Consider the following 21,622-nt stretch of genomic DNA (forward strand, 5'->3'; position numbering starts at 1 on the left):
ATATGCTGTTTCAAATGTTGATAGTTCAAGTGATATGCTGTTTCCCTAGTGGCCTAGCATGGCAGAATTTGTTGATAGCTCAAATGATATGCTGTTTCGAATGTTTGAGAGGCCTTCATATTTAACATTGCTCCAAGTTTAATTGAACCATTCTCTAACATGTTGATATGTAACCTCACAGCATAATGCAGAGCCAGAAGCTGTGGACTTACTTTTGGAGGTATACATGATGCTGAACGCTAGTTTCAACTTTCAAATTAAACTTGTTGTGCTTAGGGTGATTTCTGTCGAATTGTGGATTTTTAGGTGGAAAGTCTAGGCCTGCTCAGTGAACACATCGAGAAAGCGAATTACAAACGCACTTGTGCATATCTGACAAGCTTTGCAAGGTAAAGGTTAACATGGATCATTCCTACATCATTTGACATGCATTTGATTTTGCAGCTTTTACAAAATATAAGGTAATGGAAAGGCAGTATCTCAAAGCAGAACTATCCTGATCACCTTGACCTTTTAGATGATCCCCATCTCTTTGCTGCTTAAGATTGAAAATCTGTTTGATACACTTCTGCTTGAATACTTATGACTTTGAATTCAGACTTGGTTACTAAATTAGATAGTCTATACGATGTCTTGATGAAGAGGTAAGGGTAAGTCTTTCTGCTGGGTGATGTAAGTTTGAGTGTTCAAAAGCACCATGTTAGGATTGCAAAATGAAAAATCAGAGATGGAAGCATCTGCAGGCTTTGTTTGGGTGTTTTTCCTTGGAATGCAGAGGGTAAAAATGCTGTCTATATTTTGAACCTTTTTTCGAGGCTTATTTATGTTGTAGGAGATCAGTAGGTCATAAGCTTCAAGTCTGCAGCAGCATCCGTTGTTTCAAAGTTTTGAAGGACGTTTTCACCGCTTACAGCTGCAAGCTTGTTTTTTGGCCGCCTTTACAGCTATGTTCCTGAGCTGGATGATATTCCAGTGCTTGATATTGCTTACCAGATTTACATGAAGTTTGAGAAGTACCCAGATGCCCTAAGGGTGGCATTACGAATGGATAAGGAAGTAAGTTTCTAAAGAGTCCAGCATCCATGAGATTGTAAAACATCTTGGCCTTTTGGTCATGTTAACAAGGGAGGATTTGGTGTCTACAGCTTGTGAGGAAGACATTAACAGCCTGTAAGGATTATTCTATGAAGCAACAGCTCTGTTATATACTTGCTAGACAGGTAGTAGCTCGGACATGTCCAATATAAAAAAATTGCATTGTCTTTTCTCTCAGGACATTGGTTTATTGAACATTCTGGGCTGTGCACTTCTTTTTCCCTTTCTGTGAGGTTGAAAATTTTGAGTGGATTCTTTGGCTATTTACCACAGGGTGTCTCTTTGGAGATCGAAGATAGTATGATCGAAGGCTTTGAAGACAAGGAGTTGTTCCAAGAAATTGTTAACAATAGTAAGCTAACTGATGGCTATCTTACTTTAGCTAGAGACCTTGATGTTATGGAGCCCAAAGTTCCTGAAGACATTTATAAGGTAAAACAAGCCAGTCCTTTGCTGAGTTCTCCTTGTCAAGTTATACCTTCTATTTTTGATTTCTGTGTCAAAGAACATTAGAGTGTAATAATCCCAATATTCCCATCAGGCTCACTTAATTGATGGGCGTGCAAGTGCTGGAGCTAGTGTTGACTCAGCTCGTCAGAATTTGGCAGCCACATTTGTAAATGCATTTGTGAACGCAGGGTTTGGACAGGTAAAGATGTCAAAGTCAATGTTGTCATTCATTGCTGTAAATGGTGGAATCAGTAGAATGTTTTTCTTTACACACATGCATATTTTTATCTACATCTCACTTGATTATTAGTATGTCTTTTCAACAGGACAAGTTAATGACACCACCTCCACTTGAAGGTAGTAGTACAGGAAACTGGCTTTTCAAAAATAAGGAACATGGAAAGGCCAGTGCAGCTGCAAGTCTGGTATATCTCACATTTGTACTTGAATGGATTTTCCTTTGAGAAGGCTAGCAAGTCAAGTAGTGTAAGATGAGTATGTTCCTTGTTGATGTGGCAGGGCTTGATTATGCTCTGGAACGTTGATGATGGGCTACCTCAAATTGATAAATATCTTTACAGCAATGATAACCATGTGGTTGCGGGTTCTCTTCTGGGTGTTGGAATCTTGAACTGTGGTGTCAGAAGTGAATGTGATCCTGTGAGTGCAAAACCCTGTTGCTATTCTCCTTCTAAATTGGCATGTAAACGGATTAGTTTATACCCCTGTTTATGCAATTGATCTGCTTTTACCCAATTTTCTTTAGTAAAAAGTAGCCTAACAATGCAATGGGGCATGTGATTTGTAAACTTGCTGTTCTTTCATTACCACAAGTGCTGCTGGTGGGAGACCACTACACGATTTTGGTAGGAACTATAAAAATTTGCAGAAAGTGCAGAAGTTGGTGAGTAGGTATCGTAGAGCAACTGCCAGAATGAGTCTCTTAAGAAGTAGAATGTATGTCGATTCTGGGCCTGAAACTGTAGATGCCTATTGTTTGGTCTGGAACACATGAAACACTCCCTTTCCTCCTTATTGAATTTGGCGGTGGTTTCTCTTCTGGCTGATTTTTGCACATTGCATATTTATATATATGGCCTTTTTACATATTTATGGAGTATTGTAATGCCTATATGCTTGAAGTTTTGACACTGTTTGGAGGTTTCTGTAGTGTAGTTAGTGTGTGTGATATATCTCTTTGAAGATTTGACATTGTTTCGAGGCTGCTATAGTGGTCATGTAAGGAAGGGATTAATAGGGTTATTTGAAATTTCTTGGAATGTTTATGACCTGTGCTTTGTGTTGTGTACAAGAAATGTTTTCCAGATGTTCTCCAAAAATTAACATTGTAGGAAGCTTGTTCAAAACTGGCTTCTTCCTGCCTCTGCTATCTTTAAAATTTCTGGCTACCTAAAACACAATCACATAGCAACTCATTTTATAACTTTTCGGCTTTTCTCTAAAAGTCTTGAATTATATCTTATACTTTGTTTGTAATTTTTATTCAGGAATTTGTAAAGACCTTAAGGCAAACTGTTTATATTTTTAAGACTTGATTATCACCTTGCTCATCTACATGCACACGTACATGTATGCATATATCAGTGTATGCATTTACATGGGCATGCCACACACACACACACACTCAGAGAGAGAGAGAGAGAGAGAGAGAGAGAGAGAGAGAGAGAGAGAGAGAGAGAGAGAGAGAGAGATTGATTGATTGATTGATTGAACAATTGATTTTGCAATGAGAGCAGGCTTTTGCTGTGCTTTGTGAATACGTGGTAAGGGATGATCCTGCTATTCGTATTGGTGCCATTTTGGGCTTAGCAATGGCCTATGCAGGCACTAATAAGGAAGAGGTTTGTTGGCTACTCTGGTTCCTGCTGCATCTAGCGGGTATTTATGTAGAATAAGTTTGTTTGGAGAATTCTGAGGATGAGGTTGGTTCATTGACAGGTTTTTACACTTCTTGCTCCCTTGATTGTGGATTCAAGAAATGGTCTAGATGTAGTGGCTTTTGCAGCTTTGTCCCTTGGTATTATTTATGTTGGATCTTGCCATGAACGGGTGGCTGAAACAATCATGTATGCTTTGATGGAACGGAGTGAAGCAGAGCTTAGTGAACCTCTAGCTCGATTCTTATGTCTTGGACTAGGCCTGCTGTACTTGGGAAAGCAGGTAACTCGCTCACCTTGGCTTTAAAGTCTTTTCTGGATGCACACTTATATCATTGCATGTGCAGTTTGTCCCACATGTTTATTTCTTGCTCCATTTCACTACATAATGAAGCATTGTAATAAAATGTGCATCTGTCTATTTACATGTTCTTACCTCTTTCTCCATCTCACTCAGGTGTTTAAAACATTCTAGTGTAACATGAACCTTTCTCTTTGCACATGTTTCTCACACATTTCATCTCTCTCCTTTGATTGTAGAATAACAGCTACCTTCCCCTTATATTTTGTTTAAAGCTCACTGTACTTTGTTGTTGCTGGGGAGTGGGAACACAGTATCTCACTTAGGCATGTAACCACTCTCAATGACAGAATGTGTACTGCAGAGAGCAGGAACACATAACGTCACTGCATGATATGGAAACAAGGTCTAAAGTTGTGCAAGTGATAGGAATCCTAACATGCTAATGGAAATGTTGAATCGCATTCTCTGGATGGTTTGTGTGTTTGTGTGTGCACAAGCATGTGTGCAGGTCAAAATCATGCTGTCTTTCACAGGAAGGCTATCAGCTGAACAATGCTGCTAGATGGCTGCTGGATGTCTTTTCCAACTGGTTTTGTACTTTCTTTTGTTATCCTTAATTTTAGATGACAAGCTTTGTAGTGCATACATCAATTTGGAATACAAGAATGGTTTCAAAAAAAAGTGTCACACTTGTGCAAGTTGGTGGAGTGCAGATCTTTTTCCATCATTTTGTGCTGTGTCACATTTGTGCAAGTTGGTGGACTGCAGATTCCTTTACTTTATTTTGTCCTAATATTAAGGTCTGTGCATGGAGTGTTGTGGTTCAAAATTGTCATTCTTTGTTTTGGCCTGGGATAACTGATCTTCCAGTTAGATTTCTTTGTTTGATTTAAAACTGTAATGATTGCTTTGTTTTTAATAAGAAACTATGATGTTGGGATCTCAAGGTGTCTTCTGGGAGTTATTGGTTTAGTTGAGAGTTTTGGGCACACTGGAGATTTAGTGGAGTTCTTCTAGATTAGACTCAGATGGTTTGTTTGTTTGCATTTGGTTGAGAATCTTGCATATTTCTGGCTTAAGCTTTGATGGGGGCTTGTGTCTTGGCGATTGGTGCCAAGGCAATGATGATAGAAATGCATTGTATAAAATCCTTCAAAGTCATGGAAGGGACACATTGTTCGATTATATGATTGCATTGTATAATATCCTACATGGAAGGGATGCCTTGTTTGAGCATAGAGTACAAAGAGCGGTCTGTTTGCAACTGTCTGAGAACCTTCCCAAAGAGTGCCAACAAATGTGAAACATAGTTATATGGCATGGCCATTTTCTAGCTTCCCTTCCCAATTCCATCCCATTCACATCCCTATGTAAAGTCCCCTCCAGTTGTGACAAGGGATGCCAATTACCATTCCTGTCCCCATCCCTGTTCCCAATTCTGTTCCTATTCTCGTCTCCAAAGCCCATCCTGTGTCACTTGATAAAAAAGGCCAGGTAGCAAGCCTGTTCTCGTCCCCAAAACTTGTCCCATGTCACAATGATGCGGTGGGCCAAGTAGCAAGTGTAAGGCATGTCACAATATTTCCATGCAATCACAATAGCAAAATTGGGTTGCTGTAGTAGTAGGAGAGAGAGAAAGCATGAACATTGACAAAAAGAAAAGAATACAAAAAGACAAGAACTCAGAATGAATGTGCTTTGGAATCCATAAGATGAAACATGAGATGTACAATACAATACCACCAGGGTAATGATGCAATGATGACTGGCAGTAGTGCCACTGATCTTCCTATCTCAAAGTGCATCCAACTGAGGACTAGACAAAGTGCCTAAAACCCATTATACGTATCAAAATAACACCCTCTCTTCGATTATGAGTGATCAATGCAATGAAATATACAATTATGGGGAACATAAAATCCTGAAGGGCCACACCATGTCCCATACCACAACATTATCTGCCAGAAACTTGTAATATTATAATGCATACAACAACTTCAAAAGTACCATGGATTCTCTTAACATTGGCCAAATGCTAGGTATGCTTCAATAGAAACATTGATATTGATGTCAATCAGGCTTGATCCTCGATGATAGAAAGTGGACATAGTTGAATCTTGTTACTTGTTATGTTACTGATGCATTGCAGAACCATGGATCCTCCTCCTCTAGCCCAACCGTTTCCCCCCCACCAAAAAAAAAAATCCAAATCCGCACCCCAAAAAAAAAGAGAAGTTTTTTAAACATCATGGATTTGGACCACACCAACTCCAAGATTCAAACCGCCAAACTAATTTGAGTAATGCAGAAAGCCTCCCTTACCCATTGTATCAGGAAATTGGTGAGGTTGGCAAAACCCAACCACCACCCTCTCATAGTCTCTTGCTAGCTTGGGAACTCGCGAGGGATGACAACATTACTAGGGCTAGAAATACAATTTCGGGTCATAGCGAGCCTTGTCGCGCAACAAGAATCAAAGTAGGATTGTGAAGAGGATGAAGAATGGAAGATGATCTTTCTCTGTTCCTTTTGAAAAGCTCCCAACTTCTTGCAATCTTTTGGGAGATATCTCTTTTAGCCATAGAAGCACTTTGCCTTCTCTTGCTGCTCTTGTCTCTGTACAGTTGCAGAGTGGTGACTTGAGACGACAGGCTTCCCTACAACTTGAGGGTGCACTCGTGCTCCAATGACATAGAAGTCATGCAAGAAAGTTCATTGGATCCATCGAGGTTGGAGGCCTCAAGTTAGTAGCCACACCATCAAGATCAGAAGGGAGCTTGCAAAGAACGAGCCTCACAAAATGTGCTTGAAGGCAGGCAACTTGCATGCTACAAAGCCGGTCTTGGACAGGTGCCACTTGGAGAAGGATTGGATGCAATTTGCAGACTTGAACTTACGGGTTTGAATATCCACAACCGGATAGAGCTTGTAGCCCAAGAACTTTGGTAGTAGATTAGCACGAACCATTGGCAGTTTTGGATTGCTTTAAATTTTAATCAAGGCAAAGTCTGTTATACTGCTTATAAGGATTTGGCAAGCAAAATTTTTAGTGTGTACCAATCCACTTAGTGTTATATCATATAATCTTCCATAGACCTTGCTATGCAATGCGTCTCTTTGCTGAGGATAATGATTCCTCATCACTTGCATCCTATTCTCTTGGTCACATCTTGCTGAAATCTTTGAAAACTCATTGCTGTTCACTGATTGCAATGCTTCAGAAAACATGTGTGCTAAACCACCAGCCTAGCCCAAAAATCCACAAATTTGCCTATGTGAGAATGTTGTTGATGTCCTAAAGTCCTTAGCTGAATTCAAAATACAGCAAGTCACTCTTACACTCAAGACAGCCATTGGCCTTCACCTTCTTTTAAGAAGGTGATGCCAAGGCAACAAATGAAACCAGTCTTCAGAGTTAACGTAAGGGATAGTGAACATGAGCTAACTTGCATACATGAAAGAAATCAGCAAATAAACGAGAGACTCATTGAATAGGAGAGTTAGAGTACTCTTCCATTGTAGATAATACAAGATAGGTCCCAAAGGTTAGTGCCCCTTATGGTATTTCTTTATCATTATTCAAAGTTTGCTCATATCGCAAGTGACCTTCTGTCACAAACCAACAATCTCTCAATGCTAGTGATTCCTATGTGCCTTGCTCTTGAATCGGATGAGACTAATCTTCAATGCGGTATCCTTAGTTGCTGGCAACAACCTTAACCAAATGTGCAATAAATCTGTCCATTCACATTGTAGCAAGTGTAATGCATATGAACACATGTTGTCTTTTGTCCACAAAAGTAACATTGGAGGTGCAAAGTTTGTCCCATACTATTGCACATTGCAAACAATTGGGTGATACGCACAAATCTCGGTTCCAAACTGATTCAATTTGCTATATGAAGCCTCAATCCTATTCATGCACTAATCCAAGTGCCTTGCCCTAACATTTGCACACCCAATTCATTGTTAGATTGAGAAAATTCAGACTTGCACTTTTGCCACAACAAATTTGCATTCAATTTATGCTTGAAAACTCAGGGCAATTGCTTTACTCCTTGCAATATGCATTCCATTAGGTCGTGCCTTGCATTTCCTTAATTTTCCCATACGTTTTCTGTGACAAAAGAGCCACAATCTCACTTTGCATGCTCTAAAGTGCTCAATGAGCTTGTTACCTTCAATGTTGGTCTCCAACCAACTACAAAGTGTTCAAAATAGCAAAAGAACCAACCAAACTCTAAAAAATGATTGATATTTGGTGATAGTTTGGTAGGGCACCTTAGCACTAGAATCACTAGACCTATCCAAACTGGACCACAAAAGCTTCAGATTAACCAACATAATTGTGAAACATAGGATGAAAAGAACCTATGTATCAAGCCATCAACAATATGACCACATTAACCACTAGAGCTCGATTCACTATCAAGAGACGAGTCATGCTCTATAGGTAAGCTTCCGTCAAATAGAGTCAAAGACAAGCATAGATAGTGTGAAGAAAACTGCTAGGGTTTGCATTGAGGAAACACAGAGTGTACAACCGATAGAAACACAAAGAGACAGACACAGACACAGACACAAAAAGCAAAACTCAAACCCTAAACGCAAAACTCAAAACTCAAATCCTAAATGCAAAAGCTCAAAACTCAAACACAAACAAAAGAAGGGACAAAAGAACACAACTTTGAAGTGAATGAATACTGCAAATGAATGAAAGAGTGTACAGATACTCAAGGGCAGAGTAGTGTGTCGGAGAGTGACGTCCATTGCAGACGGATCCCAATTCTGTGACCACCAGTCGGAGTGTAGGATGGAGAGGATGCAGCAAATGAAGGTGTTAGGAGGACTTGGAGCACCAAACACAAGTTGGATAGATGGCGAAGAGGGTTGGCAGCTGTCGCTTGGTGTGGAGGAGTTGTCACTTGATGGAGGAAAGCTGCCACATGATAATGGAGATGGGCTGCCAGTTGTCGCCTACACTCTGGAGGAGCAAACGCAGCAACAGAAGGTGTGGCAGCAGTCTTTGGGGCTAGACAGCCACGTGTGTGTGGACTTATGGCTGAAATCTGCACTCCAAGGGTGTGGAAAATGCACAGATGGGAATAAGGCTGAATGGGGGCAGCTTGTCTATTTATAGATGTTGAAGGGTGCCCCAAAGAATTAGGGTTTTTTGGGGGACCATTGAAACTCTCTTAGACCACTCCCCTTTTTAGGGTTTTTCATTAATTAAGTGTGTTTTGGGGCTGTTTAAGAATGCTAATCAGCTGGAAACCGTGTTTTAGCTCAACATGTAGTTGGGTTTTGTGATGTCAAGTCCCATGTGGTATCCTAGGTGACCATTTGTCCCATGCTTACTAAAATCTAAAGCCCAAGTAAACTCCCCAATCTATGCTAGAGCTATGATCTATAAGGAAACCAATGACTAAGGACTTATGTTAATTGTTTTTCGCCCTTGTTGTTGTGTAGAAGACTTCCAATGCTAGTCGCTCTTTTGCATCAACTCATCACCCTCAACATACAAGGCAGAGTCATTTGCATACTTGTGAGTCTTACAACTTGGGCTGTTTTTGTACAAGAAGCATGGGGCCCCTCAGCCTGTTGACCCTTTGCATGAAGGAAATAGAATATTGCCTCGACAAAGAAAGGAATATGGAGCCAAAAGGCAGCATTGTTGCTTTAGTCAGAATTCTGCTCCTTTCTGCCCTCCTATCATGTATGATCACTTTGTTGATCATTGATCTGTAAAGTGATGAGAACCCACTCACTGTTGAGCAAAGCCTAACCAAGCCATGGCCCCCTCCAAGAAGTCCCAATCAAACTTGTCATAGGCCTTCTCAAAATACAAGAGAAGCACTGCAATCCTCTGTCCTAATCAACCTTGTCATATGGCTTCTCAAAGAAGCACTGCAATCCTTTGCCCACCGTGTTGGGCCCACTCTGTAGCCTCAATTTAAGTGAAGATGTTATTCAGGATGCTCTAATGGAGGCTAAGCCTTTCTGAGGGTCATGAATGATGTTTGGAAGGAGGGGCCAAAGTCTGATGCTGATCATCTTTGCCGGTATCTTATAGGCCATTGTACTTTGTTAGAGAAGTTGAGATGCTGTCTTTATTTTTGAGATACCATTGTACTTTGTTAGAGAAGTTGAGATGCTGTCTTTATTTTTGAAGATGCTTATTGGGTCTAACCTTACCATACTTTAAGAGTTCCCAATCACCATTTTCTAAGTTGCGTCCACACTGGCCTTGCCTTTCTTATGTTTCAGCTATTGCTTACTTTAAGATGTTATAAGCCAATGCAGTATCTTTAATAAACTAAAAATTTCGTCTTTTGTCCAGTAGAGGATGATGGAGGCACTTTCTTCTAGATGAATGCACAACATTGTCACAGGCAAACTCAACCAAGGGCAAATACGTTTTGCCAATACTAATTTCTGACAAGCAACATGGCATATCAAGATATTGAGCAAGTTAGAATCGAGAGCCTCATTAGTTTGTGGATGGCGTACACATGCATCTATTAAAGCTTTCCAGAAACTCTTAACCATTGTAGGATCTTGATCACTAGTGTTAGCCCTGGGCAATCCATGGTGACAGGGGTTTTTGTATGTGTAACAAACACTCATGCTAGTTGTCTGTCTTTCTAGGCTTCTACTGGAGTCATTTGGGTAGATCTGTCTAGAATGTTTGGTTGGGAAGGTTTGTCACCATCCATGTAATGGTTGTGATAGCTCTACTGTTTATTCTCATCATACTGAATCTGAAATCTGTTCTTAATTTCTTTTCTTTTAAATAACTAGAGATAGGATCAGAATTGCCTGTCAATTTAAAAGTCCCCTAAATGTTAATTATTAGTAAAGATGGCCTTGGTGCCTAGAGGAGCAAGACCATAAATAGTAGGTTTTCAGGACTCTCACTTGCAATTTCTGTTACATTACACAGATATCTGCTTGTCAAATATCCAGCATTTTAGGCATTGACATCTTGAAAAGACATGAAATCCTTATTATGATTCATTACTTTTGCTAATGCATCAAAGTCTTGTGGTTAGTTATTTAAAGCCACAGCAATGAGCCAAGCACACTTTATCCTCATCCCAATTTCTGGGATTTGATCTACTAGCCCATGGTACTTCATGATTAAACCTTGTATTGACTTATCATATCAATAGATAGATTGTCAATGTGAGTGTTAAGGGTGGTAGCTCGGGAAGGAGATCGGGCTTTGAAAAATTTCTCTCAATATTGATTGTACTTCATGAGATGGCAAAAACCTCTGTTATTAACCATGTCTCATGAGATGTCATAAATTTCTTTAGCTAACCATATGAGAGATCTCAAAGGTCAAACAACAAGGTCATTTCCCATGTGAGACTCAAATCCAGAGCTGAATGACACTTAGTTGCCTCTCTCTATTGGGCTTCTAGTATCTCTTCATGGTTCTTAGCCATCCTTGTGTTGAGGTCCAGCTTTTGTTCAATGTAGGAAGCAATACTTCACAATGTCTTTTCCACAAGCCAAAACTTGGTTGTCATTTTGTGACAAGGGTATCATCAAGCATCTCCTAATAGGTGTTGAGATGGCAATCACGATATTGCAAGTCACACAAAATGGTGGTTCCCCTTATAAAGCAAGTCAATGTATCTACTAACCATGCAAGGCCACATGTATCATTTTGTTTCAATTAGAGCATGCATGCACGCATCCAAGTCCTTGTTGCATCAAACAACACCATATTGGTTTAAGTTGCAGTCAGGTCAGGTGCAAAATACAAAATCAGAAGCTTTCTCTAGGGTTTTCTAGTGCTGAAGCATAGAGATGTTTTCTTTGGTGTTGCAAAAGATGACAACAGAACATCGTGTGCCTTGCATCTAGGAAACACTGCAAAGAGAGAAATTGAAGATATGCTCAGGAAATGGAATCCATATACCGTACCAAACATGAGACAGTTGCTTACAACAGTGAGTCATTGGCTGTATAGGCACTGGCCTCGGGTCCTCTCTCCAACAGGACTTGGGCTCTGAAAGATTGCAAGTGATGAGTGAATGTGGAGGGAGCCAAGCAATAAAGAATGCTGGTCAGCAGCTATAAAATCATGGCATAAAATCACAGAAATAGGCACCAGAAAAATTTCTTAGAAATCTTCTGTGCCCAGCCCATAAATACGCATGCATAGACTCACTCATGAGCTTGACTAATTTGCTAACAACCTTTCCCCTACAATCTATGCAAGGCCAAGAGCTTGGAGCTGTGAGAGAGAGAGAGAGAGAGAGAGAGAGAGAGAGAGAGAGAGAGGGGGGGGGGATCCTTGCTCGTAGATTGTGCTCTAATTTTAGGCTTTATAGGTTGTCTTTTAGTCTGACTAATACATCTACTTTTGGGAGATAATTATGTGCTATATTGCATCTGCACTCCTGAAGACATCGACTGTATAAGCTTATGCCTCAAGAACCAACAGAGCAGTTCTGCACATGATGGTTGTTTGTCCTTGTACCATTTGATATGTGTTAGAGATTGACCAGCTAGTTGAATTATTGTCTCTCACTTGTCTGTTGCAGGATGCAGTTGTTGCTAGTATGGAAGCAGCGAAGATTTTGAATGAGAAAATTTCAAGATATTTGCAAGTGACGCTGCAGTCATGTGCTTATACTGGGACAGGAAATGTGCTAATGGTATTTATTTTTTATTTTGAATAGTGCTTAATAAACTTGACACTATTTTTACCTGCATGCCTGCTGCTTATGCATATCAAATGCATTCTTATGATGGCTGGTGGAGAATGTGAAGCGTGTTTTTAATAGTCTGTGGTAAGTAAGATTCATGAATAATAATGTGGATAATCAATGGGGTAGTGTAAGGGAATTTTGAAATTGATTTCATAATCAGCGATAAGGCTTATGAAAGCAGAGGGCATATGCTGTTGGAGGATGTTAGGCATGGTCTTGACAGCTCTGATGTAAGGTAGATTCGTGAATAGTAATCTGGACTAATAAGGTGGTAGTGTAGAAAACAAATTTAAAACTGGCTTGATAAGCAGTGGCAAGATTTATGAAAGCAGATGGTGTATAAACCATGGTCTAAAATGATTTTTACTGGACGGCAGGTGCAAAAATTTTTGGGTTTGTGTGGAGAGCACACAGAAAAAGGGGAAAGTTATCAATCGTCTGCTGTCATAGGCATTGCTCTGGTAGCAATGGCTGAAGAGCTAGGCCTGGAGATGGCTATACGCTCATTGGAGCATCTTTTGCAGTATGGTGAACATAACATCAGGCGATCGGTGCCCTTAGCTCTTGGGATATTATCAATATCTAACCCGAAGGTTTGTCACTGCTTATTCATATTCTCTGTTCAGAAGCACTCACAAAATATTACAGAATTTGCTTCTTACCTTGTTTTCCCTTCCTTCAGATAACTGTGATGGATACTTTGAGCAGGCTTAGTCATGATAGTGATGCTGAGGTTGCAATGGTATGAGCTCTTTCATTGATGCAGCACATTATGTTCTATGCTTCCATGCTCTATCTAAACTTCTTTAGATGATTGTTTGACAACAGACAGCTATAGTGGCTTTGGGTCTAATTGGTGCTGGGACAAATAATGCTCGTATTGCTGGCATGCTTCGAAACCTCTCTAGTTATTACTATAAGGATCCTAGTCTTCTGTTCTGTGTAAGTCCTGAATATCTAACATACTCAATTTTACATCATCTTCTTCCTGCCATGTTTTCATATTTTGTTCTCTGTTTGCAGGTCAGGATTGCTCAAGGACTAGTACACATGGGAAAAGGGCTATTGACACTCAACCCTTATCATTCGGATCGCTTTTTGCTTTCAAAGTCTGTGAGCTTTATCTTATTAACGGAAGCTGCTGTACCTCAGATTCAATCTGCATTTAAAATGTAGTCAAATGGCAGTGTGATGTGCTTTTTACCTTGTTTGCAGTGCTGCAGTTGCTGGATTGATAAGTTTCATCCATGCATGCCTAGATATGAAGGCTATTGTTCTTGGAAAGTATCATTATGTGCTCTACTTCCTTACTTTAGCTATCCAGGTATGTGCAAGCTCTGGGCATTATCAATGAAAACTACAGAGCAGATTTGCAGAAGATTTAAGCTGAGCTGTGCTCTTTTATCTTGCAGCCTAGAATGCTAATGACTTTGGATGAGAATTTGAAGCCTTTGTCAGTCCCCGTTCGAGTAGGGCAGGCAGTGGATGTGGTAGGTCAAGCAGGTCGTCCAAAGACCATAACTGGTTTTCAAACCCACACTACTCCAGTTCTTCTTGCTACTGGTGACAGAGCTGAACTTGCAACAGAGAAGTATGAATTCCCTTACGAAAAATGCAACTATACACCCATTTATGCTTTCAATTTTATTGCCTGTGCTCTATGCGGTCTACCTAATTATTGCTCTGTGAATGACAGGTACATTCCATTGTCATCTGTGCTGGAGGGGTTTGTAATCTTGAAAGAAAATCCAGATTATGAACAAGAACATTAGGGTATTTGTAAGTGTCTCGTGGATTCTAGGATTTTCACCATGGCCATTTGCTTGCATGAAGGACATCATGTGTGCCATGGAGACATCCCAAATATTAGCTGCTTAGCACTTCGGTTCAGAGCAGTTTTTGGGCTTTTTCATGAGCCATGAGAATCAGCTGTGTAATATGTTGACAAGCTCAACTGGTATAGTTGGGAGTAAGAGCTTGTAGCTGCATGCAAACTGGAAAGGAGAAAGCAGAAAGTCTGCAGTTCCCACCGATGCAGGTGTTTCCAATGCAGTTTCATGGAGACAGTTCCATCTCAACAGTGCTATATCTGACTGCACTGTAGGCGGGAAGAGTGCATTTGTAAACACTATGGCCCAGAGAAGCTTTTTGACTTTCTAATGAGTTAAAGAGAATAAGCTATTTATAGCACGATGCCAAACTCAGCTGGTTCAGATGGGAGTAATAGCTTGTTGACCTGTGAAAACTGAAAAGAAAGTGTAAGATCAGCGTTTGGCAGTGATGAAGCTGTTTCTAATGTTTTTGTCCAGCTGGGGTTTTGCAGCAAAAACAGTTACTGCAACGTGTACCCAAACAAAATTTAGTCGTGCAATATGTTGTTACAAGTCACAACCCCGAAAATCCACTGTACACAATGAGCTTGCAAAGTTATCAATTTGTTTTTTGGATATCAAACGAGCGTTCTTGTTATGGTACACAAAATATTTGACAAACATGATTGAATACAACTTTGTGCAGGTCCTATTTGAATTGTTGACAAACATGATTGAATACTTATATAATTGAAAAACATGATTGAAAAACAATTCAAATATTTGACAAACATGATTGAATACTTGCTTGGCTATGATTGAATACAACTTGAAATTGTTTTTTGTTTCACTTTGCATCACTTATATAATTTCAAGTGCAAGTCCTATTTATTTTGCTGCTTTGTAGCTTGAACTAAAATTTATGGCATTGCATAGCTAGAATTGCTTTGTACAATTTGTTTGAATTTACTACCATTAATTTGAAGGGTGGTACATTTATTTATTGCCATTTATTTGAATTCTTTGAGACTCTTCAACTTCACTTGCTTAGTTCACTTCTCTCTCTTTTATTTGGCTCGATTTCATGCAGAGTGCAGCTTAGATTTAACTTGGTGTTGAACTCCTCTCTTCAATTTTTTGACTCTTTTCTTTAACTTATGTGATTACACTTGTTTGATGAAGCACCTTGGCATATAAACTTTACTTGGCTTACTATTCTTTGCAATTCTTTTGAAATTTTGTTTTGGAGAAATCTTGCAATTGACTCAATGCGATTGACTTCACTTTTATATAAAGTATGTAGCTTAATACAACAATCATTTTCTCTAGTCCTATTTTGCAAATCAAGACTTGCATTCTTAAACAAGGCCAAGAGTTTCAACTAAGTTAACAACCAATTGGTTCACACTAATTTTACAAGCTTTGGTCTATTTACTTAGATCTTGAGTGCGTCAGATGATTCAACGTCATTGTATATTCTCAATTCAAGTAACCAAATTGTTGTGATAAAGATGGCACATGCTTGTGGTGGCATGAGGAGGGGAAGGAAGATAACCTTTGTGAGAAAGGTTTTTACATTAGTTTAGTTCTTTAGTATAATCCTTGATTTTGTAGTGGCATGTAGCATGCACACAATTAAAATATTGTGCTCATTTTCATCACAAAAGTGGGAAACATTTCCATCAAGAAATTTGTGGCAAGGATCTATTATAGGATAGAGGTATCCAAATCCAAATGTTGTAGAGTTGATGTGCACACGAAGTGATTTTGTGGTTGCAATGGATATAAAATGGAAACACTTACCAAAGAATAAAAACAAATTAACCATATTCTATAAGATAAAAAATACATGGAATCTAGCCATTGTAGATAATAAGGTCTTTAATTTGTGAAAGGTGAGAAGGATCAAAGCTTGTACGAGAGAGCTATGGTAGGAAAGCAAGAGCAAGAGACAGACTCACAATGTGGGAATTCCATCAGTCACAATGTGTGATTGGTCTTCTCTTTATTCATTTGTCATTTAAAGAATAAAGAATAAAGTGACAGTGATGGGCGTTCGCCGTCTATAGTGTGTAAGCACGGGTACTGTTAGTGTAGCAATATACGGGCGTTTAGGTGGAGGTGCCTTTACTTCCAACAACCTCGTACTTAAAGGCGAATCTGTCCTAGTGAGGAGTGAAAAAGAAAAAGAAAAGACAGCACAATATGTACACATACATAACAGGATGAGAAAAGATGCCATCTCATCCCATGCCCATCAATCTCCTGAGGAAGGCAAAGCACTCTGTAGAGAGGATTTTGGTGAGTAGATCTGTACGATTTTGGTCAATCGAGATCTTGACATAGCACTCATAGAATCCGAATGTAGGGTAGGGATAACATCAATACTAAGGTCATGAATCAAACGACCTAACCAAATGGCCTCCTTGCAAGCCTCAATGGTTGCAATATACTCAGTCTCTGTAGTGGAAAGGGCTGTGCATTTTTACACCCTGGGCATCCATGAAATAGTACCTCTAGCATAAGTGAACACATAGCTAGAAGTGGGCTTCCTACTATCTATATGTCTTGTATAATCAGAGTCAGTGTACCCCCACGACTCCTGTATCTTAGTTGCCATAGCATATGCACATATTTGCAGTGTCCTTCCGGTATCTCATGATACCCTTCACGGCATCCCAATGCTTCTTTTCAAGTGTAGCCATATAGTGTGTTACAACACTAACTACAAAGGTAATATCTGGACGAGTGGCTATCATGGTATACATAAGATTGCTGTCCACTGCGGATGCATAGGGAATCTTGGCCATCTTGGCCCTCTGCTCATCTGTCTGCGAACAATCGGCATGCGATATCTTCACATAACAAGAAGGCAATAGACAGCTAATAGGCTTCATGTCCTACATGCGGAAGCGCTCAAGGATTTTATGAATGTACTCCCTCTATGATAAGTAGAGTCGTCCCTGATGCCTGTTGCGTCTAATGCACATACTAAGTATGTGAGGCATGTCCCAGATCCTTCATCTCAAAGCTCTTATTGAGCTGAGCCTTAAGAGCATCTAGCTCATCATGAGTTTTTCCTGCTAATAGCATGCTATCCACATAGAGTACCAAAATAAGCAAAGATCCATTATGGGCTTTCTTCGTGTACAAGCATGGATCCATAGCACTACGGCTGTAGCCTTGTGACTGTATAAAGGCATCAAACTTATGATACCATTCTCTAGGTGCTTGCTTTTAGCCATAAAGACTTTTCTTCAACTTGCACACTAGGTGTTCCCTGCCAGGCATTGCAAAGCCCTTAGGCTGCTCCATGTAAATCTCATCATGCAAGTTTCCATGTAAGAAAGCCGTCTTGATATTCGTTTGGTACAAGTCCAAGTCAAGTTGTGCAACCAAAGCCAAGACTAAGCACAATGTGGTCATCTTAACCACAGGAGAGAAGACCTCATCAAAGTCAACACGATGCTCTTGCTTAAAACCCTTTGCTACCAATCTAGCTTGTATGTCAACTTGGAATGTCCAGGGGTACTTTTCAGCTTATACACCCACTTGCATGGCAAAGCCTTCTTGCCAACAGGCAAGTCATATTCTTATGCAAGAAGTCTATCTAAGACTACATAGCCCTCTCCTAGGAGTGACTGTCACCCCTGTGCATAGCCTCATCATTGGTGAGAGGTTCTCTTACATCTATAACCAAGACATAGTACATGGAGGGCTCAAATCTATCAGGTGGGTGTCTATCTCTAGTAGAACGCCGCACTACAGGCTCTGCTCCCTGCCCAACATTCTGTCCAACACCCTGGCCATGAGCATCTGTTGGTGTTGCAAGTTGTCCAGCTGGTTGTGTGGGAGCTCATGGCTTTTCTTGAAATATAACCCTACATATCTCCACGACTCTCTCAAGATGCCTATGCATCTTGTCTTCATGGAAGACTACATCATAGTTGTAGATGACTTTCCGTGCATGCGGATTCCATAGAAGGTAACCCATCTCTCCTGCATCTCCATAACCAAGGAATACACATTTAACACTCTTAGGATTCAACTTGTTACACTTGTCCTTAGGCACATGGCAGAATGCCTCACATCCAAAGACGTGTAAATGCGCATAAGAGGCTTTCCTGTCCATACCTCCTCTGCAACTTGAAAATCAATGCCACTATAGGACGATCTATTAATGATATGCACGACAGTCATAACTGCCTCAGTCCAAAAGTGCTGGGGTGGGCCTGCATAGCTAAGCATACTGTGAACCCTTTCCTGGATGATCCTATTCATTCGCTTAGCCATACCATTCTGGGCAGGGGTGTAAAGGGCGGTCAACTGACGCTTAATACCCCTCTTATCACATAACTGCTCAAAAGCACGTGATACATATTCACCCCCATTATCTGTCCTAAGGCATTTCAGTCTATGCCTAGACTAGTTTTCTACCAAAGCAAGCGATCTTTGAAAAACTGCCAAGACATCGGACTTCTGCTTTATGGGATAAACCCATACTTTACATGAAAAATCATCTATGAAAGTAACAAAATACGTTGCACCACCCATAGACTGACAGGGCATGGGCCCACAGACATCAAAATGAACGAAGGCCAAGGGCTCACTCATGTGTGACATACCAGACTTCTTATGTATAGACCTAGTTTGCCTGCCATAAAGATAATGACATGAGAATCAAAATGAGAATAGTCAAGGGGCGGTAAGTATTGCAAACCAGAAAGCATTTTCATTCCATTAACGGACATGTGCCCCAAACATGCATGCCAAAGAGATACATGAGGTAAAGACCCCACAGACAAAGCATGATTAATTGTAGATCTAGAAACAACTAAGGGGTAGAGACTGCCAGCCTTGGCACCCCTTGCAAGCACAAGCCTGCCACGAGTAATCTTCCATGCAAAGTATCCAAAAGAAACATGATATCCTACGCCATCAAGTTATCCAGTGGACATGAGACTGCGTGTCAATGCAAGTACATGACGTACATTGTGCATAACAAAACTACTACCAGAAGGATACTGCAGCCTAACATCATCAATGCCGACAATCTCAAGAGACCTGTCATCACCCAAGCGTAGAGAACCTGAAACAGAACGGTATGAATAGAACCACTCTCGGCAAGGTGTTACATGAAAGGACGCACCTGAGTCTAAGAGCCAACATTGTGCATACATAGAGTGTATCTTTGTCATCTGTGAAGCACTAGATGAAGTTGCTGCAAGGATATAATCCCCATCACTATCCTCGGGCTGCATAACATTGATCTCTTCAATTTTAACACTTGACTTAGCATCACTATCCTCGGACTGCTGTGCGACTTGCCAACTAACTTGGACAAAGATTTCTGCGAATCTCGTCCACGGCCATTACCACGATCATTCTTTGCATTTCCATCATGTCAGCCTCTAATTGTCAAAGCATGAGACACATGAGAGGCATCCAAATTCTTATAGTTTATCTCTTCCTGCAAAAGAGAGCTCTCAACATCAAATAGCTTCAGAGTAGTGGCAGAAGCACATCATGCAATGCGGAATACATCCCAAGATACATTAAGAGTTTCAAGCAAGAACAATGGAGTGACATCCTCTTTGAAATCAATCCCCTGCAAAATCAAGTTCTTAAGAATAGCATGAAAGTGGCTCACATGAGCTGACATAGTCACATTTTCTTTCATGCGGAGATCCATAAGCTGTTTCAACTAATACATTTGACTTGCAGGACTTTGCTTGTCATAGAGGTTCTTGATCTTATCCCAAAGTTGCTAAGCACTCTGTGCTTCCTCAACCACATTGTAATGCACTTGTTTAAAGAGAGACAAGATGAGGGTGGACTTGCATAACTCATCAAGTTCCATCCATTCGTCATTAGTTATAGTTTCAGGCTGCTCTCCACTCAACCTTAGTGGCTTTATCTACGATTTTTGCACCAATACCGACCGAACTTGGCTCTTTCAATGGGCATAATTCATACAATCAAGCTTAGTGATGTTGAAGATAGCATTGTTAGTGGAAAAAGATGCCATACCGCAGGCTGAAATAGTGCAGACAATTTAAAAATGCTTGTTGTAGACTACAGAAAATGACAAAAAAACCACCAAAACCAAGGCAAAATGGCGAGAAATGAGTATTTAATGATGCTTCCCATCAAGTACCATCAAAAGTACATCAAATCAGGATGATTCAACATGAAAAATACATGACAATCCGGAGATATATGCTTGTAATTTATGCCAGCAATGTACAATGAGAGCTGACAGTAGGCAAATCCCAATATTCAAAGTCAATCACTAATTGTCAATGCAAAACCAGTATCAAGTGGCATAAACAAGAATGTAACAGTCAAACTAACATGAGCCAATACCCAAGCATGTTAGACAAAGTCCGTCAGTAAAGTCGGTACACCCCCCAATCAACAGGGCAAAATGTACATACCACTGCCAAGACTTGATACCAGACAGTGTCTACTTAGTGAATACAAAGCCAAATCAGCCCAAGTACATTTACACAGACCAAGGTATATCAACTAACATCACCCATGAGGAGATCCCGATCTCAAAGATCCAAAATATGCATAATCCGCACTACTCAATGTCTGATAAATGTACAAAGACACTCCCACTGGCACATAAGCCATAAATGTCAAGAAAATAAGCTCAAACAAAGCATGTAAGAGCACCAATGATGGAGTATCAAAGATCATACATCAGTACGACATCCAGAGCATATGAGCGGTCGAGCATCCAATGATAGCATCCGATGTTATGAAGACAAACCCAATCAATCTCCGATGAGTCAAAGCAAGACCAAAATAAGCTCCAGAATATCCAAAGTCAAGCCCAAATAAAGCTCTAGTAGCATTCAAGTCCAAACAATGTAACTAGCATATGTAGGTAACATAAGCATTAAGCATGGGCCAACGGGTCATACATAGACCTTAGGTATAACCTCTGTCACAAAGCATGCCAGTGTAGACCAATGTCAAGTAAATGCCAACCAATACAGAGCTCAAACAAGGCTCAAAATACATTTCGGAATCATCCAAAGCATTTTCCAACCTTTATTTGCATCCCAATAGTCATATGAAACACTCGAGAAACACCCGTGACCAATAGGCAAAGCATAAAGTGACTAAATAAGCTTCAGCCCCGGAGTGTACAACAGTATTTATTGTGTAAAATTGAGTATTTCATGCCACTAAATCAGCTCCAAATGATGGCCAATCAATAGGCATACATTCCCCTAACATTCGGAGACCATTTGGGACCAATCGGGTATCAAATGTCAATGCCAACCAAGCATAAACATAAAGTGCTGATGTAACACTGTTTGTGGC

The 21,622-nt window shown here is 40.2% G+C and overlaps 1 protein-coding gene across 1 annotated transcript in view; it reads left to right on the forward strand.

Moving 5' to 3' along the window:
* LOC148017336 (26S proteasome non-ATPase regulatory subunit 2 homolog A-like) overlaps positions 1-14,663 on the forward strand; it is a 35,629-nt gene extending 20,966 nt beyond the window's left edge. Inside the window, exons 8-25 of the mRNA XM_087663111.1 lie at positions 182-220; positions 307-389; positions 945-1,056; positions 1,146-1,220; positions 1,369-1,527; positions 1,637-1,744; positions 1,872-1,970; positions 2,065-2,205; positions 3,303-3,407; positions 3,505-3,726; positions 12,306-12,419; positions 12,851-13,066; positions 13,156-13,215; positions 13,302-13,415; positions 13,497-13,582; positions 13,689-13,797; positions 13,886-14,064; positions 14,170-14,663. Coding sequence (XP_087519237.1) covers positions 182-220; positions 307-389; positions 945-1,056; positions 1,146-1,220; positions 1,369-1,527; positions 1,637-1,744; positions 1,872-1,970; positions 2,065-2,205; positions 3,303-3,407; positions 3,505-3,726; positions 12,306-12,419; positions 12,851-13,066; positions 13,156-13,215; positions 13,302-13,415; positions 13,497-13,582; positions 13,689-13,797; positions 13,886-14,064; positions 14,170-14,245 — 2,097 coding nt within the window. The 3' untranslated portion in view covers positions 14,246-14,663. The remainder of the gene's footprint in view (positions 1-181; positions 221-306; positions 390-944; positions 1,057-1,145; positions 1,221-1,368; positions 1,528-1,636; positions 1,745-1,871; positions 1,971-2,064; positions 2,206-3,302; positions 3,408-3,504; positions 3,727-12,305; positions 12,420-12,850; positions 13,067-13,155; positions 13,216-13,301; positions 13,416-13,496; positions 13,583-13,688; positions 13,798-13,885; positions 14,065-14,169) is intronic.
* Positions 14,664-21,622: the final 6,959 nt, after the last annotated feature.

Source organism: Lygodium microphyllum, chromosome 22 (genome assembly GCF_053477565.2).
Source record: "Lygodium microphyllum isolate KBCC chromosome 22, Lygodium_microphyllum_v1.1.10, whole genome shotgun sequence".
In the NCBI taxonomy this organism is placed as follows: Eukaryota; Viridiplantae; Streptophyta; class Polypodiopsida; order Schizaeales; family Lygodiaceae; genus Lygodium; species Lygodium microphyllum.